At 46.7% G+C, this 18,167-nt stretch overlaps 1 protein-coding gene across 2 annotated transcripts; it reads right to left on the reverse strand.

The window, feature by feature from the left end:
* Window positions 1–205: 205 nt before the first annotated feature.
* GABPB2 (GA binding protein transcription factor subunit beta 2) lies at window positions 206–16,279 on the reverse strand. Of its 2 annotated transcripts, none has more exons than XM_084303103.1 (10): window positions 16,243–16,279; window positions 14,334–14,396; window positions 13,928–14,067; window positions 13,404–13,571; window positions 12,848–13,042; window positions 11,522–11,672; window positions 8,701–8,814; window positions 7,109–7,294; window positions 5,492–5,625; window positions 206–4,676 (listed from the first exon to the last, which is right to left on the reverse strand). In XM_084303103.1, exons 3-10 carry the CDS (start codon window positions 14,033–14,035, stop codon window positions 4,389–4,391), a joined length of 1,344 nt encoding a protein of 447 aa, XP_084159229.1. In that variant the 5' UTR covers window positions 14,036–14,067; window positions 14,334–14,396; window positions 16,243–16,279; the 3' UTR covers window positions 206–4,388. The 2 variants fall into 2 exon arrangements, with proteins under 2 accessions (XP_084159229.1, XP_084159228.1); XM_084303102.1 differs by having other exon boundaries at window positions 8,701–8,817.
* Window positions 16,280–18,167: the final 1,888 nt, after the last annotated feature.

Raw genomic sequence — 18,167 nt, forward strand, 5'->3', positions numbered from 1 at the left:
CCAGCGCCTGCATGGCTTTGTCTGGGGTCTCGAGGGCTGGGAGCAGGACAGGACAGGGGGATGGATGCAGGTTGGTGCCACCCCCCTGAGCCCCAAGGGGGGCAGCCTGGGGGTGGCTTGGGGACAAGAGGAGGTGACAACGCGCTGGAGCTGGCGCCAGCAGCCAAGGGTCGCGCAAAAGACAAAAGCTGCTCACTGAGGATGTGGTATTTTATTAAGAAACAGTACAAAAATGTATAAATGTTTAAATTTCCACATTTCCAAACGTTTACCCTAAATACAAACGGGAAAGCTGGAGCTTTCACACCAGGAGCCTGGACATTAAGCTATGGGGAACGCAGGGCAGCGCAGGGCACTTTGTTCATTGTCTGCTAACGGGGTCCTTAAGCGACCCGCAGCAGGGAAGCAGCAAACACAATTTGCAATAAATACACACCTGGGTGCTACACCTGGCACGGGGGGTGGGGGGGCAGGGGAACTGTCTGATGGATGCGAGGGTACAGAAATAGGGACTGGGCAGAGCTGGGCAGCACCAAGCCACAGGCAGGCAGCAGGGTCTGGGACTCCCACCAGCGGGATGGGGAACCCCAGCTGAAAGCCCTGGAGGACGTCTCCACACGCAGCCTCCCTCGGTCCTGGGGTTCGTTTATTCAGCCTGAACAAATCCCTGCACAGTCAGCTGCGGAAGATTGAGCTCACGTTTCTGTGACCTCCTCCCTTGCTCATCCCCACAGGATTTGCTACGCCCTGCTTCTGATTTTGGGTACTGGGAACTGTTTATAGCTGGCTACTGCAAAAAGAGGGAAATAGATTTCTAATCAAAATGAAAACGGTTCAATTAGCTCAAAATCACCTCCTCAAACAGGAGAAACAAGGCACAAACAAGGCACGCTAGTCTTAGACATGACTGAAATGTGTCCCAGGGAGCAGTCCTGGATTGGGACCTGGGGGGAGGGAGGGGGAGAACCCCGAAGCACAGGGAGTCTGGGCTCTGCAAGGGGCCCGAGGGTGCCAGAGCGGGGCTGCTGCACGTGCCCTTGCCGCCCTCGGGACGGCGGTGGGACAGAAATCACACTGACCTTTTCAGCCAAGTGAAAAGGGGAAAGAATTCAATTCAGACCACAGTTTCTGCATCAGCATCTCCAGGAAATCATCTGGGACTTTCCTGCCTGCCCAAGCACGCAGCTGAGCTGCAATCCCCAGCTCGCAGAGGCCGGGAAGCTGGGCTGGAAGCGTGGGCAGCAGGATCTCGGTGCTCCACGCTGATAGCAGTCTCAGAGAGCAAGGGGCTTGCTTAGCCTTTAACCTCATCGACTCCTGTGCTCGCCCATCCACGGCCTGCTGTGAAGTGCCTGGACTCGGATGGCGTGGGCGACAAAAGCCCTGACGCGGCGAAGTCCAGCCCCGGCTTCAGTGGGAGGGTGCAAGAGGAGAGGTTATTTACCCGCTCAGAAGCTGCCACTTAATCTTGCCAGTAACAACAGACCCACACGGCCACGTCTGACAAGAAAACTGCTGTTCTCTGCCTAAAAAACTCCAATCCTTTCTGTGGAACAGCAGAGGATACAGACAAGTTTAAATTCTTTCTAAATGCTGGGCATAGATCAAATACTCCTCGGTCTTTGTTCAGGCCCCGTGTGCGAGGCCTTCTAAAAATAAAATGAACGTGCGATTTCCCCCCACAAGGCGAAGCATTAAGAACACTGTCAGCTTTATTTGTTCCAATTCTATAAATGAAATCCAATTACCGTGAATGCCACAGACTTTTTTTCTTCTCTTCTGAAGGGGAAGTTTGTTTCCCAGCTGAAGGGACTTTTTGGCAAAACTGGCCCTTTTCAGGGGAAGCATGGAAATACATGAGAATCAAAGTGCTGTCAAAGGCACAACACAGCATTTGTACTACAGCTGCCTTCAGCTGTAGAGCTCTTCAAATTTACAAATAATTAGACTAACTTCAGGCAAAACGGAGAAGCCAAAGTTGACAGTGTCCCTTTACATCCAGTAATGTTTCTGGGAACAACATATTAGAAGAATCTGTCTGGATTTACTTTGATACCGTCTTGAACCCTCCAACACAGACTTTTCAGTTCATCAAATGGACCCAAATTTTGGACATTCTGGGGAACAAAATAAAATAATACAAGCTTGAAGTCAGCGAGGAAATACTGACTTCCCAGAGTATAAGTCAACAGCCAGGAACCAAGTCTCTGCAAACATTAATTCTTACAAAATAATTATTAAAGCCTTCTTCAAAACATCTTTTGGAAAAAGATAAAAAGTCTTAGTTATAAATATAGCTACACTGGTTATAAATAAATGCACTTAGATTCTCAAAACCCAGCAAGTCTCATGAAGTCTTTACAGTAACAGTATCATAAACCTTGCTCTCCTAAAACCTGTCACTGAACCCGAGTGGTTAAACACTGCCAAACGTTGCTGGATACAAGATTTTGGCAGACCTGACCTCCCTTTGAGGCCAAAGCTCGAACAAATTGCAGGGTGCTGGACACGAGCACTCCAGGAATGAAGCTCTTCTCAAGTGCCTCAGCACAAGAGTTTCTGCGTGGGACGGGGTGAACGCCAGCTGTTAAAGCACGGCAAAGCTTCACAAACCGTTTGTTGCCTGCACAGGGTCCAGCACAAACAAGGCCACGACACTTCAGCCACGAGCTGACCCCCAAGGCACCACCACCACCAAGAGCTGAGTGCTCTGTGGCAGGAGCACGCTGCCCTGGAGAGTGATTTTATGATGCAAAGCTTTTTTTTTTTTTATGGTGACAAATGTGGCCCGTGACTCTAAGTTCATGCCTTTATGAACTCTTCAGTTTCTGTTACATCTCAAACGTTCTGATATGGGTTGAGCTATCAGCAAAGAAATGTGCACATTGGCAGTATCTGAACCAACAGAAAACAGTTATCTGGACACGCTTGGAAGTAATGGTGAACAAAAAGCAATGCAAGGACCATGAAATTGAATGATTACCTCAAATACTGCCAATGGTTACAAAACGAGGACATGGAAATTAAATGAAACAAACACCTAAACCAATAAACCCTGGGCCGAGACAGCTATGAATTTTTATCTTGTGAGAAGGCATTTTCAGAAAGCAGGCCAGCTGCTAGGGCCTCGGAGCTGGAAGTCGCTCCTAGCCTTTACAACCTTCTGCAGCCAAGAGAGCAGCGTGCATATGGTATTTTTCTGAACTTCACTTCTTTTGCTCGTGACTGCCGAGGGAGAAAAAGCTTCCATTATCAATTGCTATGCGATTATTCAGGGCTCTTCCAATCAATTTCCACACTGTCTTGAAACACATAATCCACAAGCCTGCAAAGAGGAAAGCATTTAGCTATCCTCTTTAATAAACAGGCCTGCAGAGTAAAAAAATATGAACATTTCAGTAACAATATCAGCTGCTTGTTAAAAAAGGTTTTAGCATCTTTAAAAATAAAAACTGTTTAGTAAAAAAGTGACATATGTATCTCCAGAGACAAACTGGCTCCCAAGCTGTCTTACAGCAAGAGCTGAGTGTATAGTTTTGCATCTATAATCAGTCAGCGCTACTCTTCAGCACAGAAGTGTCAAATAGAACAGTTGACTAAATTTCATAAAATGGATGAGGATTTTTCTGTGATCCCTTTGGGTGGTTGAAGGTTCTGATATAGAGCTCCACCGAACTTTTCCACAGTCCAAAGAAAGCAAAATGTAGTATCCCCTGCTATCCTGAAACGCTCCAGCAGACACACAGTTAGCCTGGCCTTTGCTCTTACATTGAAGGTTGCCTCTATGTGAACTAAACGCAGACTTTTGGAACAAAATGCCAATTCATTTCCTAGCTAAAATGGGGAAATCCGCTCCTGCACCTCAGAAGACTGTAAATAAAAATGTGTCACTCCAAGAATTTTTTTTTTTTTTTTTTATCTGAAGGTCCAGATCTGGTCACTCAACTTCAGAGAAGGGAGCGAACACCTCGGGTTATTGCATAAAGTCTGTTCTCAGAGCTGCAACTGCCAGGCAGCTGAGAGCTAATACCAGCTACTTTGGCAATGAGGTATTTCTTTTCCACTCCCAACAATGCAGGTATTAACATCACAAAATAAGCCTTCAGGTCACTTGCCGGCTAAAATTTGCAAAAGCTTTCAATCTTTCAAGGTCAAGCTTTAAAAGCACCTTTTGGCACTGTGCTGAAAGCAGAGTTATGTTGTGAGCTGCTGTAGAGGTTTCTATCCCCGGTGATGGAACCATTCAGGCAGCCCCATCGCATCATCTTCCAGTTGTGCAGTGGCTGTGCCAACAGCCCTCTGCTCACAACGATATTTGCCAACAGCACCTTATTAAAAAAAAAAAAAAAAGTTATTTTCCTTTACAAAACCAAGTCAATAACCCAGGATTAGGAGGTTACAGTTTCCACAGTGATATCAGTTGGCTGATCCATTTCCATCATGGGCAACGCAGACCCCTCGATGTCTTCCGAGGTTACCACAACTGTGTCTACCTCAGCGACCTCTTCGAGCACTGCTACCTCCGCTCCGTTGGGCTGCTGCCTCACCATGGCTGCTAGCTTCAGCCGATACTGCTCCGCTTCCTGCTCTTTCTTTATGAGCTGGCTGCGATATTCCTGAGCTTTCCGGTTCGCCTCTTGCAGCTGCTGCTGTAGCACTTCCCTTTCATCATTGTCCTACAGAAAACAAAGTTGAGAGCCCATGATGGAGGCCCAACCTGCGACAGGAAGGTCAGCACAAGGAAACAGGGTGTGCCACTACTAGAACAGTTACGTGTTACAAAAACAAAATGCTCAACGGCAGTGCTCTTAACGTGCTTGAACTGAGCTGTGTTCAACTGGCTTGTTTGTCACAGGTTACCAGAATCAACTGGGACAAAGGAAGACACAAAGTGGCTGGCAAGTTTCCCCAACATGTGCAGGGAGGCGAGCTGGTTAAGTTACACATCATCTCACCAGGATGAATTTTGAAGGCTGGAGAGCAAGTGTAGGCAATAAGCAAGAAAGAAAAATAAAGAGCTATTTGTGCTGAAAAGTTTTGAGGCAATCAAGAAAACTGTTCTTCCCCAAGACAGAGTCATTCCTGCTGCGTGTATGATTTGGCTTACACCCAGCCTACGTTGTACTTCTAGAGGAAATCCTAAACAATCTCAGTCAACTACCACGATTCATGTAAAAACTCTGAGCTATTGCTTTGACATAGGCAAAACTGCAACAAGTCATTTATCTGGCTCTTTTTCCGCAGGTAGCAGGAAAACCTGACTGAGTAATGCTCAGCTCAACCGCCTGCATGTTCACGCTAACGCAGGAGCATATGCGGGAAGAGCAGGGAACCACCATGCAGGGTTCATTACAGCAACATACTTTGGCTCAGCTGAGCAGGGCACAGCTAATTTCCACTCTGATGGCTTTGGCAAACCGGGAACCCGACGTTCTTAGCATAGTAGAGAACCACTCATGAGACAACAGCAGTTACGAGAAGGAATATCTACCTTGCCTTCCTCCAAGTCATTTACATTTTGTTCCACTTTTTGCTTCTTGGCCAGTGGCTCTTCCTCCTCTTCTGCGTCATCTCCATCTTCAATAATAGTCTCTTCTGCAACCTGACCAGCAGGTACAGTTAAAACTGAAAAATTAAAAGGTGACAAATTATGCAGCGTGAGACATGCTTTTGCACAGATGTTTCCTGAAAGAAGTCACTGCATCAGAGCGGTTCTGAAGAAAAAGAGACTCATGGATCAGCAATGCTGTAGTTTTTCCAGAGAGGAGAAAAACTCTGGAGCAGCTTTTCAGTTTCCTCTATTCAGGCCCTTGTTTTAGACCATTCGCTGTAAGAAGCACCAGGGTATTTCAGGGCTGACAGAAGCCTGAGTCAGATTTGCATCTCAGAACACATGTGAAGTAAAATTATCCTTCTGATGGCTCGGTAACGCAATTATTAGCCAGGACACTTGTAAGCAAGAGGAACAGAAAACTCTTCTCGAAAATTCCCTGTACAGACAGTCCCCCCGGCTAAGCTCGGAATCAGCTTTAAGCACATGCAATAGCTGCAAATACTCTGAAGAACAAATGTGTTTTAAATCTGCACACATGAGTTTGGGAAGCCAGTAGCAAGAATTCATCCAACCAAGGAGGAGAAATGAGCCACGTGAACTACTGAAGGTAGCTCTACCTAAACAGTTCTTTCTTTGTCTGCCTTAGACTCAGAATGGGCTACAAGCCAGGAATTATTTGTTGTAATTTGGAAAATAATTCTGAATAATTAACAGCTTTGGAAAATTGCTTTCCACTCACCAAGTCTGTAAGCAGACAGAAATGATGTAACCTATCTCACACTGTATGTATGTCACAGGAGAGCTAATTTCCTAATCCTCTTTTTCCTGCACCAATATTAATCCAAATAATCAAGTATCCCTAGGACACGTTAAAAGAATTGTCAGTAGGAGACAAGGCTGATGAATTATATCCCTTGCGGAAATAAGAATTCACTAGAAGCACTCTGGAGCTCTGCCCTGCATTACTGAACACGATTTAAATTTGCCTTGTAAAACTGATAGATTATATTGCCTTAGGCTATATAACTATAGGTTTAGGAAGAAGAGGCACATTTAAGCTGATATTAATGTCCTAACGCTAACTCTGACATGACAATGGAGTAATTCCCAAAGGTAACAGGTTGCAGTTTCAGCACTCAAGTGATTTAGTTCCTGATTGGGAAACTGGCCACAAGATAACAGACCCACCTTTCCTGGCTGCCAGAGACAACAGCTGACACGGCACTTCTCAGCCCACAGCTTTACGGTGAAGGTGCTTGGTTTTAATACAAAGATCAAAATATTAAAGCGTAGCAGCGTGGATGCGTGTTAAACTGCAAACACACCACTGGCAAGCTTTACCACTGACGGCAGTCCCACAAGCATTTTAACCCCTCCTGGAGCCCTGCGGTCAGGCAGGGATCTGGTTGTTGTACCACACTGCTGACAAGCCAAGCCATACAAACAGCCTTCCTTGCGTGGCTCGGCGAGGCTTACAGCCACCAGTGGTTTTTTTCTTTTTGAAGTTAATCCTCAGCGCTGCCTTACAGCTTTCCAAGCTCGGCTCCTCCGTACCTTGCTGTCCATCCTCCATGGTGACGATGAACGGCTGGCTGAGGCCGCTGGTGGGGACGGCTGTCTGCAGGGTGCCCAGGGGAACTCCGTCGGTTACAATGGTGATGACGCGCTGCCCTCCGCTACCCACCACTTGCTGTATGGCAGAATCAACAGAATTTGCTTCCACTATTTCCTCTGTATTACCTTGAGAAATAAAGTGCATGCCAAAAACAAAAAAACAAAAAACAAAAAACAGTCATCGTTTCCTTCTCTCTTCCTTGAATTGAAACTGAAGCCTAGGGAAAAAGCTCAAGCACACAGCAAGAGAATCCTGGAGTGCTTGCTTATGAAAAACAAATCTGGAAATATAGTAAGTCTTAAAGCGCGGAGGGGAGGGGGGAGCAAAACAAAACAACAACAAAAAAAACACACTAGGCTTCTGTAAAACAGTTTTTAAAAACAGTTATTTTTTTCCATAAAAGAGTAAGATCAAAGCACTAGCATCCCACCACATTAATGAAGACTGGAGCTTAAGGCAGCTGTTAAGCAGACCTGGCTCTGCCAAGCTTCCTTAAATGACCTTTCCCCCAACTCTAACAAAGACAAACCACACACAAAACTCTTCGTGCTGCAAGGGACCCCACCCCACAAGCACAGCCAAAGCAAGCAGCCGTAAGGAGGCTGTCAGGTTGGGCTGGGTGTCTGCAGACCTGCTCAGCTCTCTGGGACATTTACGGCTTGCACAAATAATCAGGTTTGCAGACCCTGGGCTGCTTCCTGCTCCAGCACACACTGCAAGCACAGGAAACAGAGTGTATCTGACCACTACACACGTGCTGGGTACCCAAAAGGAAAACCTTCAGGCTCCAAAGGAAGCAGTCTTATGGCACCAACTGCTTAAAGTCAAATTACTCATCTCAAGACTCTAGGAAAAATGCTTAGCTTTGGGGAAAGAAATAAATTCCAAGGTGAATTAAACTTTAATTATCAAATTCCTACATATTAAGTCAATTAAAGGTCAAACATGACGCTGTACAAACATAACAACAGATCATTTAGAACAAAAAGCAAACAAACAAAAAAATAAAAGAAAACTGCCAGCACTTTCTGTAAGAAAAAGTTACCAGAGCCTCAAGAGACTTAAAACATCGGCTGACTACTAAGATTTTATAGGGATGTGAAGCTGAGCAAGCAGCAAACTGCAGACAAAGAAATATTTTAGACAATTTCCTTATTAAACAAATATTTATCTACACTTATGTACTAAAGTAAATCCATATTCTGAAGGGGTTTTCTTCTTTTTTTTCTTTAACTGATAAAGCAAGCCAAGAGCAACATATGTGATGCCATGGCAAGGCTGGCTGCTTAATAAACACAGAGTTATTTCTATTAATAACAGTCGCTGGGTTTTGAATTAAGTTTGAAATGCAATTAGAAATAAATAAATAAATAGAATTGACAACCCACTGCTTCACAAATATTTATCATCATCTCTTATTTACCCGGAAAAAAGGCAAACTCACAGGTATCTTAAATTGCCTTCAATTTCCTGGCAAGAGACTCTCTAGAACTGCACAAATTTGAATGGGCATCCAACTGCTCTCCCCTACCTGTAGCTCTGTTTGAGTTGCAAAGAGGTGCTGATGCTTCAGCGAGGGCTGCAAGCGTGGCGAGCACAGAGGTTGTTGAATTGGAAAACTGCACCGTGGATACGTGTGAGTCACCTGCTGGAGAAAGATGGGGGAAAACTGAAGAATTTTCAGGGCCTGCTGCATCTGAAGAGGAAATACAGCAGTCAGATTGCAACGATTTTGTCACCCAGAGATCAAGATATCAAATGTGAAAGGGAAGTGGAACAGATCATTTGTCATGAGAAGTGCCTTTCCTGCTACTAACTGCAAAAAGGGCTTTGATATTTAGGACAGACCATGTTCACTCTTAATACTTTATGATAATTTTAATCCAATTTAAACAAGAATTTCATTAATTTATTATTTATCTTTGTAACAAAAAGAGCGGCAACGTGAACTGATTTGCTCCAGCATCATTGTAGGAATTACAGAAAGGCAGACTGTCTTCTGGGCTACTTGGCATGCCGAGCTTCGATCTGGAGACGTGGATGTTTTTTCAAGATGTAGCCGTGCTGCCTGATGCCACTCACAGTAGTGCTGAGCTCTGATTGCTGTTATATTATGCAGAGTGGTTGCTATGTGCATAATTACTTGGCTTTGCACCTTATCATTGTAACTTTCAAAATTGCAAATCCTAAGGAATATATTGAACTATATCAACTATGTCAACAGAGCCTTTTGCTCAAATTCATAAATTGGCTAAGTATATCCATTTAGGTCAATGTACTGGGCATACTGGTCCTTTTTTTCTCCCTTCTCAGGTCTAGTAATGAAAAGCACAAGGTTACTTAAATGGTGTATTGATTTGAATGAGATAAGCAAGTCTTCTCAATTCCAAAAACAATGTTTCTTCCTCCAATTGACCACAGTAATTCCTATTCAAAGCAGACTTAATAAGAATGGAACAGGAAACTGAGGTCAATGGGCGCAAACTCAGTATTTTATTTGCATGCATGTAACCTACAATCTCCCCACCCCGCCAGAAAAAAAAAAAAAAAAAAAAAAGTGAGATCCTGTACCTCACTGCCAGCATAGATTGTAAATACACGAAGGGAAGTTCATCTAAAGTGTCCCTGCCTTAACCCCTGCAGCCCATTTTCTCTTTCACACACTGGCTCCTTGATTTTATGAAGGTTATCAACTGATTTATTTTCAAAGAAAAATACCCCAAAAATGAAACGGGCTAGGCACATGAAAATGCTGTGGGGCTTAGTAAATATTTTCAGCAACTTGTAATCAGATTTCTTCAGACTAGCTAAATATGCTTATTCCCATTTAAAAACCTTTTCAGTAACTGGAGACATAAAGAATTGAAGAGAAGTGAGAGGAATTACTAGCTGTAAAAGCATTATAGGAGAGGGATTATTATTTTTTGTTGGTGTTATGATAGTGCAGTCATTGACGCCCTCCTGTGGGCAATGAGAAAAAAACCTCCTGACATGGCCTAGAGCTGGAGCAGCTCAGGACCGTCTGTTTTCACACTGCCCAGCTATTGACGATGCTGGAAATGTTATGGGGGGAATAACCCCAGGTACTTTAGTCAAGTCACACGTGGGCAATAAGTCCACATCACCACTGTGATGTGGCACTGAAAAGGCAAGGGCATTGGCCTCAGATGCCTACCGGGCTCCAAGACAGCGCTCAACATGGACTGTGGCAAGAGGATCATCCAGCACGCAACCTTTCGAGGGGCCTTTTGAGCCTTAGGCCCCTCTGAGTTCAGGGAATAGCCTTCACCGAAGATGTTGTGTGCCAGTCACGTTGTGTTTTCCTCACAGATCTAACAGAACTCTTCTAATCATTTTGCCCCTTCTAAATCAGGATGTCAGTGCCTTAAAGCTATGAGCAGCACTGAAAGCTTTGAGATTAAGTCCAGCGTTGCTGAATTCACTGTGGCCAGACACAGACAGAGAGGTCTGGGTGGGACTGCAGAACATCATTATCCAAGATTTTTAAAGCACTCTAGTTAATAAGCGTTCATGCATGTGAACAGTCCCACTAACCAAAGAATTACTCACATGCAGAAGTGTTTGCAGGGTGAGGCCAAATAGCTTCACAAAACTTGTGTTTAGTAGCCTCCTTGTGACTGAAAACAATGGTTTGGATTTCCCCAAATACAGAAAATTAACTTTAGAGTTATGATGAAAATTGGAATTATACAAAAAAGAATTTGCACTCAGCCTTAAGTTAAAGTGTTCTCCCCACTAAGCTAGGGCTTACAGGACAATGAGGAACCTAATTTATTCCCATCTAACACGTGGGGGGAGGGAATAGTGGAGAATGAGTAATATGCATATCCCATAGACCTGCTTATTGTGAGAAAACTTTTCACTGGTTCCTTACTCAACATTACGTATACCAAAATATCCGTGCAACTCCTTTAGCCAACAAAGAACAAAGCCAGCCATTCCTCAACAGCTCTCTAATGCTACAGACCTGGCACAGACAATAGTTTCCATTACTCGTCTGTTGCAATCATCCAAATCCATTTTCCCAAGCTCTGGTGCTTTTAACAGACCTGAAGCAGACCCACAGCTGAGCTCAGCAGAGCTTCACCACTTACAGCAGAACTACCCTTATTTACATCAGCTAGAAATTTGCTTTGCTGCCTTCAGCAGGAAAATTATATATATATTCTGGGGCAAGAAGCAGTAGTTTGGTGCATTTGGCTGTGCTTCACCACTTTTCCTCTACTAAATGACCCTCTGCCCCCTGCTGGTAAGCAGTCTGCATCCCCATGAACCTCACAGAGGAAAAGTTTTCTCAAGGCTTTCCCATGCAAGGTCCCATAAAACCTCACCTGAGGTTGTTTTGGCATTTGCTGACGAGACGAGACTAGCAAGATTGAGAACTTCCCCTGGTGCAAGAATAAATGGTGAGGTGACAGTCAGGGTGTTTGTGACAGGATGTGCTCTCTCTGGATGCGTGTTCACCTGGTTCTGCATCGCTTCCTAGGAAAGACATTGGGGTTAAGCATGTACTCCTTACACCTTCTGTGGTAAACAGGAGTATTCAGCATCCTTGTAACATCTCAGAGGCAGATTATTTCTCTCTGCAGCACATCAGTGACACCAGTGCAAAAGCCATTGCAAAACTGCCATCTAAATTGGCAGCACACACTATTGTGGCATGTTATTGTGCAAGATATGTGCAATTCAAATCCTATCAGCCAATTTAGTCCTTGTAGGCACACACTGGTTGGTTGGGAAATAATAATAATTAAAAAATCTACCTCCTTATCTCCACTTTTTTCTAACAGAAAATGATTCCATCAGATGCAACAGGATCCCTCTCCCCTTAGCGCAGATCTGCCTGAGGTAGACACACAGATTCCCTTCCAGATCAACAGGGAGAAACACACATTGCTGGAAAGTGAGTCACCCAGCCTATTTGGACTCCAACCTTGGGATACCGTGATTCATCTCCCAGAGGCAATCATTTCACTGATTTCACACAAAAAGGAGTTCATGAAGTCAGCCCAGACAGATTCTGCACTGGTGACATCTGAACCAAGAGCTGGTATTTGCCAAGCCATGTGTCTTGGTTTCAGCTAGGATAGAGTTAATTTTCCTCCTAGTGGCTGGTACGGTGCTGTGTTTTGGGTTTAGGATAAGAATAATGTTGATAACACGCTGATGTTTTAACTTTTACTGAGCAGCCGACCCAAACTGGCCAAAGGGATATGCCATACCATGCGATGTCATGCTGAACAGTTAGTATGGGTGGCTGGACGGGTTCGGGGGGAACCACTGGGATGGGATGGACATAGGTCAGCGGGTGGTGAGCAGTTGCATTGCATATCACTTGCTTTGAACATCTTATTATTACTATTATTATTTCTCTTCCTTTTCTGTGCTATTAAACCATCTTTATCTCAACCCACAAGCTTTTAAGTTTTTTCCCCCCGATTCTCTCCCCCATCCCACTGGGAGGGGAGAAAACAGCTACATGGTGCTGAACTGCCTGCTGGGTTAAAACACAACACCATGTGAGGCTGCCACATTATAAAAGTTAACTCAGCACTTCTAGTCTGAGCATCAGAGTTTCCATAAGAAACATCTGTTCTAGTTTTTTCAGCAGTTGTGGGTCACAAAATTACCAGCAAGTTTCTCCTTCCTCAGCCTACCTGTAGTATTACCAGAGTCTCTGGATTGTTCTTGTCCAAAGCAATATCAAAAGCTGACTTATCAAACTTGCTGAAAGCGTGGACATCAGCTCCATATTTGATGAGCAACTCTACAACGTCTCGGTGGTTATGCTCTGTCGCCCAGTGTAAAGCAGTCATTTTCAGCATGTCCTTGGCATTTACATCAGCTCCATTCTAAAAGAGAGAGACGTTACTTGTCAGCACACTGTCTTTTCTCAATACAAAGCATCAATGAGCAGATGTAACAGACCCCTGTCAAAGAGCTCGGTTGTACTCTTCTGATTTTAACCTCAGCCACTGTCATCTGGATTATTCACAAAATACCTGGTAAAACAAAACTCTGACACGGTCATGAAGTTCTCACAGCACCACTTTAACTTCAGCATTCACAGGATGTTTCCTTCTGTCCTGCAGGAGATATTTTACTGTGTCTTAAAGGTGGTACCTGTGCTAGCATTTAAACAGGGACATCAACACGTAGATTCCCAGGCCATTTAGACCTGCCTGAAAGTTATACCTGATTTACTGTACTTACCCTAATTAACAATTCTACAATATGAGTGTGTCCATCAGCTGCAGCCATGTGTAGTGGAGTCCGGTCCACTTTTGTTCGGGCATCTCTGCTAACACCAGCTCGAAGTAGCACCTCTGCTGTTGAATAGTGGCCGTACTGGGCAGCAAGGTGAAGAGGCGACGTCCCAAGCTGCACGTTAATTTGGGAGAGTTACCGTTGATGCACGGCAAGAGAGGGTAAGCAAAGTAATCATCACACACATGTCCAGCAGTAATGAGAATGACAAAGCTTCTAGAAAAAAATAATCTTTTTTTCCTCCACTCAGAAATAAAGGGCTGCACACCCAAAACATTTTTATGACGAGCATTAAGTTATCTGCCAACCCAGACTCTTTATTTTACTTGGTTACAGGGTTGCTTTTACTTATTTTACTGTGTTGTAACATTATTTTATTTTACTGCTTCCACTTCCATTTCTGTCCTTCAGCACCAAAGAGTGCAACGCATCTCACAAAGAAAGCCAACGTCTGTATCCCTCCGACATACCCAGTCAGTGGTGAAAGGAGCACCATTTGCCATCAATGTTCGCACTTCGTCATCTTCGCCTTTGCGAGCTGCTTCTAGCAACCTCTTCCCTAGGTCCACTAAGGACATCTTTATACATGGGAACAAGTATTTGCTGAAAGCTGCTTTAAAAGGTGGGAGCAAGAAATGGAAAACAAATGAAGAAACAGAAAACAGTGAGGCACAGACATAAAAACCCAGCACAACTAAGGCCTGGCTGGCCAGCTAGCAGACACACAGAACTAGGCCCAACCCCATACAAAACAGGCAAAAGTATCTATCAGTTTTCAGTACCACACCTCAAACATCAAGGGAAGGCAACACAGTCTCAGACTGCCGGCAGACCAGACCTTACAAGGCCCCAGAGCTCCTGCAAAATCCCACTTACCTCAACAGCACCTTGTGCAGACGCAAAGACTTGCCCATGTGGATCCCGTTTCACAAGCAGAACCTATAAAAGCAACAGCAAAGCAGTTCCTGTTTATTGCACAACATCACTTTGATTTTCCAAGTGCTTTAATCTCCAAGACTCTCTCTGACCCCAGCACTTAGGGCTAAGCGTGGGGGAACTACCCCTGCTCTCTGCCAGGAGAGAATAAAACAAACCTTGGTGACTCCAGTGACTTGGTCAAGGTCATAAAAGGAGCAGAACTCAAAAGCTCCTAGTCCTGCAGCCAGCCTACCAGACAACAGCGTCTCTATTTATTCCCAACTACATTCAGCATACCATGGTTATGGCAGTGAACTACAGCATTTTTCTCCACAATAGGGTTACGCTGGTAGCCAGTCCTATGAAAGACTGACTTTAAAGTCAATCCACTAACTCTTTACAACGTTCATTTAGCGACTACAAACGCCTGTCTGTGCAACTGTGTGCTGGGCCACACAGCACAACAGTGACTCCAACAGCACTGAAGCCCGTAAATGACTTTTTTAATTTCCTTCAACTGCAGTTCTCTGAAATAGTTGGAAAGCTCTACAAGAGGGTCTTTCTTGAATGAAGAATTCAAGAGAAGTGTCCCACTCTTTCCTCAGTGATGGACTGTGTGCAGATAGCCATCAGCAAAACAAGCCCCTGAAAGGAAAGCTGAACAGCAAGCCCTAAACCTCCTCTGGCAACGCTGCTTATTAACTTCTCCCTCCAAAAACACATCACACTTTGTAATATTATTCCAAACTCGCAGCTCTTTCTAAGAGAGAAGTTACTACGTGCAGCACTCGAGTCTTGGAAGTCAGGAACCAAGTGATGCTGAGTTTGCCGTCACAAAAGCACTTCCAGAACTGGGAGTGTGAGAAAAAAAATAATAATCATAAAAAATTCTAGCTGTTCCTCCAGGTGCAAAAGGGAAGGGTTAGGATTACTCTGGACCTGTCCCCGACTGCTGCCCAGCGCCAGCGCCCAGGAGGTCCCCGAGGGGATGAGCTCGGGACTCAGCCCTCATTTGTGCCGGGTGCTCTGGACCTTGGCGGCATTTAGGACGCCTGTGTTTGACCACCACAGCCCCCTGCCCTTTAGGAACTTCCCGGTTTGTTGTTCTCTGACTTCTCGTGGGCCAGACGCTATTTTCTGGGGCTCCTTCTCGTTGCCCACATCGAACACCCTTGGGTTCAACTCTCCAGGCATCGGTGGTTGCCCCGCGCCCCGCGCCTGCTGGGTTCCCTGCACGGTTACGGGGCCGGGGCTCAGCACTCCGTGTGAGGAAAGGAAAGGAAAAAGGAAAAAGGAAAAAGGAAAGGAGGCAGCGGGTGGTTAACCGAGCCCGCCGGCTTCCCTGCTCGGGCTACGTTTCGATGTAGAGCTCAGGGATATGGCTTGGTGGGGGCTGTTAGTGTCAGCTCAGAGGTTGGACTCGATGCTCCCGAGGTCTCTCCCAGCCTGGCCATTCTGTGACTCTGTGGCACGGGATCCCGGTCCCGTTCGCTCTGAGGCCTCTCCGCCCGCTCCCGCCCCCCCGGCAGCCCCCAGCCCCCAACCCCGGGTTTTTATTTTTCAAGCCCTCCGCGTCCCCCCCCAGCCGGACAGCGCTGTCAGGCTCCCGCCCCGCTCCCCTCACGGCTCCCCCCCCCCCCGAGTGCTCCGAGCCCCCCGGGCTTCGGCGGGGACCCCGCTGCCCACCCCCAGCCCCCCCCCAGAGCGCTGCTCCCCGCCGGGACCCCCGCAAGGGGCCCCTCCGAGCGACCCCCCCCCCCGAGCACCCCGATGCCGCCCCCCCCCCCCGCGCCCCCTCCCCTCGGGCACGCGCGCATCCGACGCACGCGCGCCCCCAGCCCCAGGCCCCCCCCCCAGCCCCACTCACGCTCCGGCTCGGGCCCCCCCCCCCCCCGGGCTCTCTCGGCTGTTCCCGCGTTCGGCGCCGCCCCCTCCTCGCCCGCCCGCCCCCCTCCCCTCCCGGCTCTTCCCGCCCCTCCCGCCGCGGCCGCACAAAATGGCCGACGCGGAGGCGAAACGGCGGAGGGATAAAGTGCGCATCGACCACAAAGAGTCCGCTGAGGGAGGGCAAGAAGGGTGGGCTAAGGGGTTCCTCCGTCTCCTCCTCCTCCTTCTCCTCCTGATACGGACCGGACCGGAACGGAGGGAGGGTGGCGAAGTGCCGAGCGGCGGGGCAGCGCGGAACGGGACTATTTTCTCTAGCTAAGGTATTGCAGCTGCCGGAGGCGGAGGAACACGCGCACTGCAGGTAGTTCCGGCAGAGGCGTTTGGGCGCCAAGTATAAAAGGGCGGCGGCGGCGCCCGGGGGCTGTGGCGCCGCCCTGAGGCGGCGGTGGGGGTTGTTCGTGCGGCTCCTGAGCGTGAGGCTGGGTCCCCGGCCTCTGATGCCGCTGTGTACATAAATATATTTCGTGTGGTGTGCGCGTGTCTTTTCTGAGCGCCTTTCTGCCTCCGAGATGGCTTCCACCCGCAGAAGGGTGCTCTGTGGCGATGTACCACCATCAGCCGCCTCTGATGGGCTTTGATCACCTCTTTGGAGGTGAGCGTGAGGCACTGGATCTCCTCCTGGTCACTGCTGGGGCCTGCGCGGGTGTGTCTGCAATAGCCTGCGCTTAATTGATGTTAAGGAACCCTTTAGGTTGAAAGAGACCTCCGAGATGACCTAAAATGACAAAGTTACCTCTGGGGATGGGCTGCTGGCTGGTGCCAGGCCCAGGAGCCCCTCAGCAGGGCTGGAGCCTGTCCTGGGGTGGCTGTGACAGCCCTGCCGGGCTGCGGACTCAGGCAGCCGGGAACCAAAGGGGTTTTGGTCTGTAGAGGAGGCAGGATGATTTTTTACCACTGTAATCAGCCAGCTCAAAGCTGTCCCTATCAGCATTTACCCAGCTGCATGGCCCCGGTCTCCCTGCCCAGTGTTTTGTGCAAGGCTCAGCACAAAACATCCACGCCAAGCAGCATTTTGCATCTACTTTGCACTTGTGTCTGTTCCCGTCTGTGTCCAGATTTAGCAAAATGTTATGTTTTACCTGAATTAATGATTTACAGTGTAAGTGTCTGAATACTGGAGGTGATCTGGAAATGTAATGAATTAAAAAGGCTTCAGGAGGAAAAAGCCTTAAGGAGCAGAGGGCGTTGATGGGAACAAACCAGTGGAGCTGCTCCAATGTGACGAGAGAGAGACTGGAGTCCAGGGTAAAAGTAAAGTAATCCATTAGGTTACAAACTTATATTTTCTGAACTTAAGCTCCCCAAATAACAGCCAGGATGGGGCGAGCAATCCACTGCATTTGCAAAGATGCTTTGTTTCATGTTTCCCCATTTCTGTGAAACAGAGGAAAAAAGATTATTTTATGTAGAGCTGTAGAAAAAGCTAAAATCTTTTGTTCTGAGAGGCTAAGGAATGCCAGGCATTTAAAGGCACAGCAAAAGCACCGTGTCTGAAAATGCCCTGCTTGGCTCCCGCCATGAATTGCTGGATCGGAAAGGATCAAACCCTGATGCAACACTCACACAAGAGGACATTCAGCCTTTATTAACAGTTGTTAAAGGCAGCATAGTAAAGCAGCAGTGACAGATTGCCAGGTACAGCAACTGTTTACAGTCTGGGGCCTTAGGGTAAACCAGGGCACTTTGAAATATTGAAAAACAAAACCAAATATACTTCCATGGGGGTAATCAAGGGCAAGTGGTGGGTGAGTACAGCAGGTAGAGGTCAGAAAACATTGGCTTGTGAAGGCAAATCAGGTGTTACCTGCCTTGTACTTTTTATTTGATTCTGTTTCTTTCAGATGG

The sequence above is a fragment of the Netta rufina genome (assembly GCF_964035555.1).
Source record: "Netta rufina genome assembly, chromosome: 29".
Classification (NCBI taxonomy): Eukaryota; Metazoa; Chordata; class Aves; order Anseriformes; family Anatidae; genus Netta; species Netta rufina.